At 39.4% G+C, this 13667-nt stretch overlaps 1 protein-coding gene across 1 annotated transcript in view; it reads right to left on the bottom strand.

Annotated features, from left to right (window-relative positions):
* The window catches only part of NEK5 (NIMA related kinase 5), a 49856-nt gene that overhangs the window by 3725 nt on the left and 32464 nt on the right, over nucleotides 1-13667 (bottom strand). Inside the window, exons 18-23 of the mRNA XM_074960213.1 lie at nucleotides 11988-12053; nucleotides 8341-8464; nucleotides 7985-8116; nucleotides 5697-5837; nucleotides 3109-3223; nucleotides 2447-2587 (exon numbers count right to left, since the gene is read on the bottom strand). Coding sequence (XP_074816314.1) covers nucleotides 2447-2587; nucleotides 3109-3223; nucleotides 5697-5837; nucleotides 7985-8116; nucleotides 8341-8464; nucleotides 11988-12053 — 719 coding nt within the window. The remainder of the gene's footprint in view (nucleotides 1-2446; nucleotides 2588-3108; nucleotides 3224-5696; nucleotides 5838-7984; nucleotides 8117-8340; nucleotides 8465-11987; nucleotides 12054-13667) is intronic.

Here is a 13667-nt window from a genome sequence, read left to right as displayed (position 1 = left end):
GAACTGTATTCTTAACAACATGTTTTTTGTATCTTTCCAGGAATAGTTGAATGTATGGCAGCTGGCACAATTATTCTGGCTCACAATTCTGGTGGCCCCAAACTAGATATCGTGGTACCCTATGAAGGACATATTACAGGATTTCTAGCAGAAAATGAGGATGATTATTCCGAGACCATGGCTCAGATCCTTTCTTTGTCTCCTGAAAAGAGGCTGGAAATCAGACAAAATGCTCGCCAGTCTGTGAACAGATTTTCTGACCAAGAGTTTGAAGTGGCATTCCTATTGTCTGTGGAACAGTTATTTAAATAAATCTCGTATTTGTGTACACGTATAAAGATAAATTTTATACATATGTCACTTGTAAATATTTTTTCTAATCTGTGCTATCATGGTGCAATAAAGAGTCCTATACTTCTGTTAAAAGAAAAGGAGTACTTGTGGCACCTTAGAGACTAACCAATTTATTTGAGCATGCTCAAATAAATTGGTTAGTCTCTAAGGTGCCACAAGTACTCCTTTTCATTTTGCGAATACAGACTAACACGGCTGTTACTCTGAAACCTGTCAATACTTCTGTTAGGACATCAGCTCTGTGCATTAAAAGATTTTTATTAGGAGAGGGAGGAAACCCCATTCCATGAAAATTAACTTTTTTCCAATGGACTTACAGGGCACTACTCAACTTTCTAAATTCTTAATGTTTTCTCATGAGTAGTAGAACTGCATGTGGAAACTCCTCATATTTAGGTTATTTTAAAGTTGTTTGTTTTTGTTTTTTTTTTAAGACTTCTTGCCTGAAGACAGACAGATTGGCATAGCTACAGTAGAGGGATTCAGTTTTAAAAGATTAACACTTTGCTGATATTGATGAGTCAGATGCTCAAGACAAAAAATGTATTTCCAGGGTTAGTGGTAAAACACTATTCTGAAGTTTCCAGTGATGGCTCTGCTTGCTCTTTGAGTACAAACTCTCATGATGAACACTTCTTTGTATTTCTGATGCAAACCTTAATATTACCAAATCCTCCCTGAAATATTACCTAAATCTACCAATATTTATATTAGGTACTCTCCTTTCACAATGTAAAAGAAAAGTTCAGTTTACGGTTTCTTTGCTTGCATTCCCCAGTGCAAATTTTTCAGACAGCTATCTCAAATCAGATTAAACAGACTATTTTGCAGCCTTAGCTGTAGTGTTCACTAAAGTTTAATCCTACAGTACTTTTTAAAAAAGCAGGAGCAGAGGTATAACTACTTGCAGTTGTCCCTTGTTTTAACCATTTCTTTCTTCCTCTTATAAGGACATCTTGTTGTTTTCTCCTACCCTCCTGTGTTTTTTCTATTTTTTAAAAAAATTGAAAACTTGATCAGACAGAGCCTATTCCAGTGGGTCACAAATTTGGACTTTAAACTATTGCTTCGTGTAACATTGAAACTTTATAGTCTAATGGTTAAAACACTGCAGCAGTAGACTTCTGCTTTTAACAAAAATGGTTAGTTTGCTATGGCCTACTGTAGGCTAAGTAAAAAAGCTAGTAAGAGACAGGCAAAAACTATTAAAATCAAAAAGTTTTATTATTTGTGTTCCTTCCATTTAAATAGTATCCAGACAGCTTATCTCTAAAATTTGAGAGGACAGGAGAAAATGACAGCTGGAATAACTCTTTACCATGTTCCAGCTGTCAAATTTTTTGCATAATGGCACTTTTAATTAGAAATTCAGATACATAACATACTAGAGGTACTAGTAACCTTTGCTGCTATTATTAATCATTATAAAAGAGTTTAAGTGTACCTGGTGCTATATAAAATAAGAGCTGTGCAAGTCAAACTATGGGTTCCTGTCTCTTAATGGCTTACTAGCAGGAGCTACAAGCTGCACAGGACAACATATAATGACTGGAAAGCTTCACAAAACAGATGGATTTGGGGGAAGAGAAGTAGGGGAGTAGATAACCAGAAGAGTGCAATTCTGTCATGTGGAACAGATAAAAGAGTCAGGAATGTACTAAAGAGTGGATAGAGAGAGGCAGTGTAGATGAGTAAAGATATAAGCAGAAGCTGAGTTTGCTTTTCATTTTAGCCCAAGATTTTTAAAAAAGATTAATTTTAGCCACTTGAATAAGTAGCCTTAAAAGTGCAGCATGCCCAGCAGCTCCCATTTGTTTCAAATGAGTGCTTAGCACTTTGAAAAGCAGGCCTCCACTTCAGGTGCCTAAATATGGATTGAAGAACCTAACTTTAGGCCCCCGTTTTTAAAATATTGGCCCTGCTATGGCTGTATCTTCCAGCAACTTATGAAAGTCTTGAAACAGCAGTCAACCTCCTATTTTAGCTGAGTGCTGCTTCCTGCCTGCCTTCTCCATTACATATGTCAGCAGTAAATGGATCAGTGTTTCTGTCTAAAATCTCATCAGGTTTCCCAGGTATTTCACTAGCTAACCTGTCTTTCTCTTCTTCTGGTTCGTCTTTGTTCGCTGACTGGATTGGCACCTCTCTGACTTCCTCTGCCACAGAAGTTATCACTTTTTCTAGTGATTCCACCAGTTCATCCCTCAGTTCATCTTCAGATTCTTCAAAGTTCCTACATGTTTAAACAGAGAAAATGGATGTTAGTAAAATGTGTCTGTTATTAGCTGTCCTGGTCTCAAAGCCCATAAGGTCTCCATTTAAAAAAAAATTGTTTTGTGAGGAGTATAAAAGGTGGGTATGAATTTTAAATATTTTCCTGCCCCCATTCCTCCATCCTGTTAAGCTCCACTAAAACTACAATGTAAATGATACGGAGATGGCCAATTTTATCATTATTGTATCTGCATTTTTCTATACTAATAGTGTAGTATAGATGCCATTATTATTGGCATCTTCATGAACTAATTTAAGTTGACCTAATTCTGTAGTTTAACAAGATGTAAAATCCAATTTGACTGCTAATAACTTGCTCTGTTTAATTACGCTGTGAAAAATCTAAAGGTACAGAATTTTTTTTTAAGCAACTTAGCCTGCTGGGCCAATTTTCTTAAGAGAAGGAATCTGTCCGTTCATAGCTTTTCCCTCTTCTGGAGTAACTTGACTTAAGTTACCTTATCCACATCATTGACTTACGTGTCATCATCATCCGATCTTGGCTCAAGTCTGTTTTCATCGGTATCGATAGTGGAGCCTGCTTCTGCATTATCTTCCTTACTCTCTTTTGGTGGCCAGGGTGACAATGTCCCCTCTGGAGAGTGGAGGAGAAAGATATCTGATAAATGTACATAAAATATCTAAAACCACTACAGAAATTCTTGGAAAGGATTTTGTTCAAATCACAACAGTGCAAACACCAGACTTCACTGATAGCCATTGTTGCTGTTCATAGAAATATTTAGATAGTTCTAGCTCCCTAATCGTGTTTACTTTCCAACACAAAACCTATGGGGTGGGAGGGCAATGCAGATCTGAAAGTTCAGAGAAGACTGAATTTTTAAAAGTTGCCAGGGTATTGATTAAGGGCCTTATTCTGCAAATAATCCAACTGGCATGAACGTGACTACTTGGGTAGCAAGGTATTTAATGTGAGCAAAGATGGCAAAATTGGGTCTTAAGTCTGGTTTATTAGACTTAATCGCTAAAAGATAAATCAGCTAAAAATTTGTGATCCTATTACAGCACTTGGTCTATGGCTTGTTGAATATGTGTAGTTGTTAGGGGGCTTATTCCTTCACTCACTCACTTCCCTGGTCCTTCTCGCATGAACAGAGAGCAACAATACCCGAAGTCCAAAGGTGCAAACAATTCGATGTTTATTGGGGTGAACTTCCAGCAAGCATGATTCCAGTTTCCTTCCTTAGTATCCTCCTTCCCAGCTCTGACACCACAGAGCCTTACACCTGTGTCCCTGTTCCCATTCCTGCCCTTAGCCAAACATGATTCCAATTTCCCCAGCCCCATTCCCTGTTCCCATTTCCCCCACCCGCATGCCCACCCCCACACCGCTACTTCCTGATTGACTGCAGACTATATAGTAAAACTTGAGTTCTGCTTTGCTATACCTTAACCAATCATGTTCCTGAAATTTAACTAACCAATTCTAACATATTGTAACATGATTATGTACCCAATTATATCCCACCACCTTAATTAGCTTACACCCAGCAAAATTAATTATACAGCAGACAGAAACAATCAGAGAACTAGACAGAGATTATATAGACAAACAATAGCAAAGTGGGAACTATAATGACAAAACAATACAGAAGTGAGGATTTCACATCCCAGCTATTGATAAATGAGTTCTTGCCAGACAGGATGCTATCAAACTAAGTTTCCTTTTACATTTTCTAGGCACTTCCCTTTCTCTGGAGGTGATAGGCACTATCAGGACAGGATTGTATTCCTAACAGCCCAATAGCACCTGATTTCAATGTGACTAGTTTGGAATGTGAGGATGTGACTGTTCGCTTCCTAGCTTATGGCTGCCTCTGCTGCTTAGCCAAAGGCCTTAGCCTAAGCACAGGGCCTCAGACTGTCACAGTAAGAGAAGGCCCTTACACCGGCAGACAGTGATTTTGATTCTTTCTTTTATACCTCTATAACTAGCCAAGTGATAAGAATACACCTAAATTCTTAGAGTATAGGCCTGAGTATCTATATCCTAACAGTAGTGAGGTCTTAGTTTGGTTCAAATTTCTTAAAAGAAGTATATCTATGGGGAGAGAATAATATGGTCAGGATGGGGTAGTTTTTAAAATAGCCTGATGTGCTAAGAGAGCACATGCATGTTAGTTAGCTAGGGAGTGTTGACTGTGCAACTTCAAATGAAAGAATTTTCCCTGTAATCCATTTAGCAGGCTTGTGTTTGACACATGCAAATGAGCTGGTTTTAAAGGCCTGTATCTAATTCCATGTTCAGTTAATTTGCATTGGAGCATGCAAAACATACTAATTTCCAGTTGCACTAATTACTAATAATTGTTTTACACTTACTTTTTGGCAACGTGCACTGTAACTTTGCGTTGGGTTTTTTTCTTTTTAAAAACCATCATCCTAACAGTATGCTGCAACCTAACTGATTAGGGCTCAATGCAGATGTCTTATATGTGGAATTGTACCATGTTCGATCATGTAAAGTCAGTGATTGTGCTTTTGCCATCACATGCTATATCTTGTAGAAGATATATCCAAAAACAGGATGCAGCTAGTAATGTATGGAAGATTTTCTTATGTCTTGGGAAAGTGTTTTGAAAAAATGTTCATTGCCAGAGATGGCTCTCTCTAAAGTAATAGTGTCTGAATTCCCATTCTAGTCCAGTTCTTGTCCCCTGACAAAGTGAAACTGATAAATATATCAAAATAACGTGGGATAGAAAAAATGTGCTAGCTTTGTGAAGTTGGTAAGCTGCAAAAATTCAGTGGCAGTCATAATACCATCTGGATCCCCCTAGCTCTAAAATACTAACCATCTACTAAATGATTGAACCCTTCTCTTCAGTCTTAATAGTTTGCCAGGTGGTTAAAAGATTTTTGTTTCACAAGTCCTCTACCAACTACAATAAGAACAATATAATCAAAGAAAAACTCCGTCTGGAGATGTTGGATATCTTATGTCTCTTTCCACTCTTGAGATATCTCATTTCCATTTTCATTATCAAAATACAGAGTAAAATTCTTCAGAGGACTCATCCTATAATTTACAGTAACAAATATCCTACCAGATTCCTCTTCAGTCCAGCCAAAGGAGTCATTAGATAGTTCTGCTTTCGCTAAGATACTCAGCAGTGTGCCAGGTGCTTCTTGTTTCCACTGTTTCCTGTTTTCTGGGGTTTCTTCAGGTACGACAACCACCTGGCCAGCTAGGAAACAGGAGGAGCATCAGGTTGCTGCATGTGATAAAACGTGAATGTGACTTCGCGCTACTGCCATGTTCCCTTGCCAACTTAAAAGATTTTCATTTTTATAGTGGAGTTTCTCATTTCTTTGGCTCCTTAAGTAGCCAATTGCTTTCCTTGTGGGATTTTCCTTCTCCAAGCAGACTGCTTTATCTGCAGTATTTGATCTGACTGGTATTGCAAGGAAGGCCTACTTCTGGAGTATTTGCCATCAAAGTTTCTAATGATGAGATAACACCATTGTTTCTAATACTCAAAAATAATAGAATTAAACACTTTGTCCTCACTATAAAGTATCTGTGCAAGAATAATTACATTTTCATTAAAGCAAAATAGCCTTCTACAATTCAGACCTTGTGTAAGCAGGTGCAACTCCATTGACTAATTCCTGATTTCTTTCTCATAGTCCATTACAGGCTGAGAAAGCTGCAGAGGAGGTGTCCCTGAGATATGTCATCAAAGGTGGAATGAAACACAAAAGGGATGGTGTGGTCCCTAAACCCATGTAAAGGGGAAAAGAGCAAACATGGTTTAGCTCCAATCCCTGGGGCTAATGGAAGCCTTTCCATGCCAGTTGTAGGCATGTGTACAAATCCCTTGGAAGGTCTCAATTAAGAAACCTGCATGTGGAGGGGAAGTGAAGCCAGCACATAGTGTAGTGGTGGTGGTCTTCCCTGGGGATAGACAAGGAGCTACAGGATGGTGCTGTGCTTCTCTTATAGATCCCTGAGCTCCATCTACCCTGTCACTAAACCCTGCCGCTGGAGGAGAGAAGGCAGAAGGTCTGCAAGTCCTAAGTGAGACTGCTGCTATCTTTGCCCTCTTGTGAGTGTTTCGGGTGGGGGGAGGACATAGCTCACTGTTGTTATTTATTGAGTGCCATAGTGGAGTTTGGCCCTGTACACACAGAGGAGTCTGCCAGAACAAGCTTACAGTCAAAATTAGACCTAAATAATACAGCTCATGCATAATACACTGAACAAAGGTTTAATCTAAGAGTGGCACAGGTATTCTTTTCTACAACAGTAAATAGCAAGCCCCTGGACAACTAGGGATTAACAAAGCTCTCAGGGCAGTTCCATAACATTCCCTTCTGCTGGGAGAATGGTGGCTATAATATTGTTTCTTTACAATGTGGAGTTTGGATATTAAAGGAAGAGGAAAATCCTCAGTGTGCTGATATGGAGGGCCCCCCAGGAAAATATTTAGGCCAGGCTTTAATTGGGCCTCAGCCCAACAGTCAATATTAGCTGTGCAGTTTTTCACCCACAATTAAATATGATTAAATTGCATCCACAACGGCACTTGTCTAAAAACCTGCTTTTAATTGTGCTTGCAATTCTGGAGGTCATTGTGAAAACTAAGGCCACAGGGCCACCTTCTGTCTTTCCCAGTGGCAGTCCCTGCAGACAGTCTTGCTGAGTCCAGGCACCCATGGCAGAGTTGACACACACAGAGAACTGGTATCAGAGCAGCCTATTCTGAAAAGATGGATCACAACCACCACCGCCCTTTGGAAGGGTACAACAGGCACTCTGCCATGTGACAGCATATTTCTGTGTGTCTGTGCAGAAACAGGAGAAGGACCGTGACTCCATCCCCACCCCACTCTTGGGTGCTATTGCTGATAGACATCCCTGGTCCCTGAGTGCCAGGAACACAAGGCCCAAGACTGTGGTTATCCCTTGTGCACATTTGCAAGGTGGGAGATAGCTTCTTGCACCTTTTCCCAGCCTGTACACCCATGCAAGGCAAGCCACAGTCTAGCTCATATGATAAAGCACTAGTTAAGCACTAATGATGATAACACCAACCTCTTTTTAGTGCTTTTCATCAGTAGATCTCAAAGCACTTTACAAAAGGTGGAAAGTAGCATTATCCCCATTTTACACACGTTAGAACAAATGGAAAATTATTATTACATCCTTTGGTTGAACATATGCGATAACCTCAGTTATCATGACAAACTCCGGTAATAACAGCACAGCAGATCTCATGAATATTCTGCTGTGAAACTCCCAAATCAAAACACTGTTTAAATGTCTATAACCAGTCTGTCTGGATTAAGTTGGTCTTTGTCTACACGCAGTAAAAAAACAACAAATTCATACCAAGTTCACTTTCAGCCATTGTAGGGCAGACAGATGTGACATCTGCCTCAGCTAGAAAATCCAGGAGAGTCTTTGGGACTCCAACTTGCCATTGTTTTCTGATTTCCATGGCATTATCTATATTGCCAGCCTCTAAGGGAAAGAAAAGAACAAATAAATATTTCAATGCCCTTCAAACAGATTTTACTGTGATTCTAATGCTTACTCTGACATACCGGTATATTGGAAACAAATCCTGTAAACAAGGATCCATCAGATGTTATGATAGGAGTCACTGACTGAATTTAAGTGAGTGTAACTACTAATTAATTTCCAAGTCAATATATTCATTTGCCCTGTGCTTCCCTAAGTAATACCTGCTTCTGGAGAGCAAAGTTCTTCCAAAGATTTTTGTGTGTAATCTTCATAGATCTTCATCCATTTCTCCTTAAGATTCTCACCATCCTCAAAAGTTAACGTCTCATTAAGTTTATCTAATTCCTGAAACAAAATAGATTTTAGTAAGAAACAGAACACAAACATTGGGCAGTCACTTAATTCCCATTTTTATTGATTTTTTTCAAATGTTTTCAGGTGGACAGGTAGATTGAAACAGTGACACAACATGAAAAGTGATAATGCAGCAGGAGTTTCAGAATACACATGATTATTTGTAAAACACTGGTTTGCAAGAGGCTTTCCAAACATGTAGGAAGACAAGCTGGTAGAATGGTGCCTAATAAATAATATGCGTTATTTTGAAAATGCGTTCTACTTTCAGATGTTAGGGTTTTTAAAACACATAACCATATCACTCTCCCTATATATTCTAAAGTGTCATTTCAATTTCTTCCAAAAGTGTCTAATTCGCTGTTGTATTATTCCTGCTTTGTGCTTAGAATCATAGAAGATTAGGGTTGGAAGAGACCTCAGGAGGTCATGTAGTCCTACCCCCTGCTCAAAGCAGGACCAATCCCAACTAAATCATCCCAGCCAGGGCTTTGTCAAGCTGGGCCTTAAAAACCTTTAAGGATGGAGATTCCACCATCTCCCTCGGTAACCCATTCCAGTGTTTCACCACCCTCCTAGTGAAATAGTTTTTCCTAATATCCAACCTAGACCGCCCCCACTGCAACTTGCTCCTAGTTCTGTCATCTGCCACCACTGAGAACAGCCTACCTCCATCCTCTTTGGAACCCCCTGTGACGCAGCAGGGAGGGGGGAGCGTTGACCTGGAAATGTGGCAGGGGAGTTTCAATGGGAGACCTGAAAGCCTGTAACCTGAGCCGGGAGGGGGAGGTAACAGCTCTACCCAGGAATGTGAACAGAGGCTGCAGGAGGGAGCCTGCTAAGGGGGGGTTTAGTTTCAGTTTGGTGCTGGGTGGTGGAACACAGGGAACCCCAGGGCTGGGGTCTAAGCTCCCTGCTCCCCCAGAAGGACTTGACTGAGGGGTCCTGGTTGTACCCATAAGCTCTGTTTGAGACTGTGTCCCTGTTGTCCAATAAACCTTCTGTTTTACTGGCTGGCTGAGAGTCTCAGTAAATCCCAGGAAGAGGGGTGCAGGGCCTGGAATCCCCCATACTCCGTGACACGCCCCTTCAGGTAGTTGAAGGCTGCTATTAAATTCCCCCTCACTCTTCTCTTCTGCAGACTAAATAAGTCCAGTTTCCGCAGCCTCTCCTTGTAAGGGTCCAGAAATGCTATGAACTTTTGAATTCTATGGAACAACCACCAACTCAAAACAATAGTAGCTAGTAGCTCCAAAAGCAGCCATTGACATGTTCCAGAAATACTCAAAGGCACCTTATTAAAGTAATTTATAAGGCAAATTTGGAGTTCGCAAACTAAATCACTTTTGAGATATGATATTCCCCAAAAAAACTTTTACAAAAGTAAAATTACTCTGAGCTTTCGTCCTTTTGTTTCTGATTAGGGCTGTCAATTAATCGCAGTTAACTCACGTGATTAACTCAAAAAATTAATAGCGATTAAAAAAATTAATCGCAATTAATTGCACAGTTAAACAATAGAATACCAATTAAAATTTATTAAATATTTTTGGATGTCTTTCTACATTTTCAAATACACGGGACCCTGGCTAGAATGCGGGATTTAGGATCCATGCATGGTACCGTGTTAACACGGGGACCGCGTTAAAATGAATTGCAATTAAAGTAATTAAATTTGGGATCCATGGCCAAGACCGCGTTATATGTGAATTTGCACTATGTAGATGCGCGCTCTAGCGAGGGTCCGGTGTATATTGATTTCAATTACAACACAGAATACAAAATGTACAGAGCTCTCTTTATTTTATTTTTATTACAAATATTTGCACTGTAAAAATGATAAAGAAATAATATTTTTCAATTCACTTCATACAAGTACTGAAGTGCAATATCTTTATTGTGAAAGTGCAACCTACAAATGTAGGGGTTTCTTTGGTTACATAACTGCACTCAGAAAGCAAAACTATGTAAAACTTTAGAGCCTACAAGTCCACTCAGTCCTACTTCTTGTTCAGCCAATTGCTAAGACAAAGAAGTTTGTTTACATTTACGGGACAAAATCCTGCCTGCTTCTTATTTATAACGTCACCTGAAAGTGAGAACAGGCATTTGCATGGCACTTTTGTAGCCGGCATTGCAAGGTATTTATGTGCCAGATATGCTAAACATTCGTGTGCCCCTTCATGCTTCGGCCACCATTCCAGAGGACATGCTTCCATGCTGATGATGCTCATTAAAATAAAAATGTGTTAATTAAATTCGTGACTGAACTCCTTGGGGGAGAATTGTATGTCTCCTGCTCTGTTTTACACGCATTCTGCCATATACTTCATGTTATAGCAACCTCGGATGATGACCCAGCACAGGCACTTCAACTGCAGATTTGACAAAACGCAAAGAAGGTACCTATGTGAAATTTCTAAAGATAGCTTCAGCACTCAACACAAGGTTTAAGAATCTGAAGTGCCTTCCAAAATCTGAGAGGGATGAGGTGTGAAGCATGCTTTCAGAAGTCTTAAAAGTGCAACACTCCAATGCGGAAACTACAGAACTGAACCACCAAAAAAGAAAATCAACCTTCTGCTGGTGGCATCTGACTCCAGATGATGAAAACGAATATGCATCGGTCCACACTGCTTTGGATTGTTATCAAGCAGAACCCGTCATCGGCATGGACACGTCCTCTGGAAAGGTGGTTGAAGCATGAAGGGACATATGAATCTTTAGTGCATCAGGCATGTAAATATCTTGCAACACTGGCTACAACAGTGCCATGCAAAAACCTGTTGTCACTTTCCTGTAGACATTGTAAACAAGAAGCAGGCAGCATTTATTTCCTATAAATGTAAACAAATTTGTTTGTCTGAGCGATTGGCTGAACAAGAAGTAGGACTGAGTGGACTTGTAGGTTCTAAAATTTTACTTTATTTTATTTTTGAGTGCAGTTATTTTTCTGTATATAATTCTACATTTGTAAGTTCAACTTTCATGATAAAGAGATTGCACTACATTATTTGTATTAGGTGAACTGAACAATACTATTTCTTTTGTTTTTTACTGTGCAAATATTTGTAATAAAAATAATAAAATAATGTGAGCACTGTACACTTTGTATTCTGTGTGGTAATTGAAATCAATATATTTTAAAATGTAGAAAACATCCACAAATATTTAAATAGTATTCTATTCTTTAACAGTGCGACTCATCACGATTCATCTTTTTAATCGCGTGATTCATCTTTTTAATTGCACGATTCATCGCAATTAATTTTTTTACTCACTTGACAGCCCTATTTCTGATTAATGCTTTATCCAATCACCATCAAATTTCCCCCTCCAAAAATCTTCCTCTGGCAGATGATCATACATGTGCAATATCAAGTGGAATGTTTTCATTATAACAAAGGGAGGAGGAGGATTATAATGGAAACCTAGTTACAATTTAAATAATGGAACTGCTATCATATCTTCAGACTACTAAAGCAAATGTGTTTTTAACAGAGCTACAACATACCTCTTCTTGCACAGTATCTTCCTCAGGAACACATGCATCTAAATTAATTTCAAATTTTACTCCTCCCTACAAAAAAGAAGTTCACATACTTCATTAAAGTAGCTCATTAAAATCTATGCAGCTTAAAAGGGGCACTACAAACTCAAAATTACTTTTCTATGAAAACTGTTTATCTATTGTTATTACGCCTGAAAAGATTAGAAAAAAAATATTTCCCTGTTTGTTCACTTTGTTTATTTGACAGCAATTTCTGTATAGTCAGTTTCAGTATGGTTAGTTTCCCATGTTTGTGTCTTTCACACAGCAACAGGGAAGGGGGAAAAAAGTTTTCAAAATTGAAAAATGTAGCAACAAAGATTTGCAGGTGGTTTCAGGGAAGTAGTAGTACTTAAAACTATTTTTAAAACACTTATTGAAATTGACAATGTCCCTATAAACATAAGAGGGATAGCAATCTTTTAGATAGTTATTATATGATAATTATTGTTATGACAAGATGGCAAATGATTGTATGACAAGACTAGACAAGATGGCAATGTCAGAGAATTAAAGAAAAGCCCTATTAAATAACCGTCTAGTGCCCCCTTTGCCATGCACACGACTGGTCTCTATTGTAGGTTCTCAAGAATCCTGTCCAATCCAAATTTTGAATACTTGCAGTGCCTGGTCTGCAATAACTTCCCTTAGAAGCCTTATTCCAATGCCTAATTGATATTATTGTTAGAAAAGTTTCCTGACATCTCATGTAAATTTTCATTTAACATTTTCATCTGCTTCTATTATTCAAACAACAGTAGAGAGATACAGTAACACCTCAAAGATACAAACACCAGAGTTATGGACTGACCAGTCAACCAGACACCATGCGAAACCAGAAGTAACCAATCAGGCAGCAGCAGAGACCAAAAAAAGAAAAAGCAATGCCCGTATTGCATCTTAAAGGTAGGCCCAGGCACATCTGGGCTGCCTGTCCTCACCCACACCCCCACTACCAGGGCAGCCACTTACACCAAGACACTGGGGCTGCCAGCTCAAAGCAGTCAGAGCCTGCAGAGCAGGAGCAGCGCTGGGGTCTGTGCAGCTTTCACACCCCCACACCCACACCTGGAGAGGGATGTGCTGTTTTTACCTCCATTCCCCAGGCTGGGAAGGGGACATGCTGTTTTCACACACAGGGCTGGAGAGGGGGGACAAGCTTGCAAACTCATGTGGGGCTGAGTAGGGAGCCCAGCTGCTGATGAATCCTGGCCTGGAGTGTCAGCTGCTGGATCTGGAGCCCAAACTGGGTTTTGTTTAGAGTTATGAACATTTCAGAGTTACGGACAACCTCCATTTCCAAGGTGTCAGTAACTCTGAGGTTCTACTGTAAGAGGTAATGACTTACAAAGGAAATGTTAATGGATTAACAGCCAGAGCTAACTTTGACTGAACCTGAATTCAGTTGGAGTATTTTTATACAGTACTAGTGATAACTAAGAGGAGATATGATAACTGTGTAGAGTATCTAAAGTGTAGCTGTAGTTGTGTTGGTCCCAGGATATTAGAGACTCAAGTTAGGCAAGGTAGTATCTTTAATTGGACCAACTTCTCTTGGTGAGAGAGACAAGCTGTCTAGCCACACAGAGCCCTTCTTCAGGTTGTCTCACCAAGAGAAGTTGGTCCAATAAAAGATATTACTTC

Source organism: Natator depressus, chromosome 1, assembly GCF_965152275.1.
Source record: "Natator depressus isolate rNatDep1 chromosome 1, rNatDep2.hap1, whole genome shotgun sequence".
Taxonomy (NCBI): Eukaryota; Metazoa; Chordata; order Testudines; family Cheloniidae; genus Natator; species Natator depressus.
Note: the sequence above shows the minus strand (reverse complement) of the source record. Positions and strands in the feature narration are given on the sequence as shown.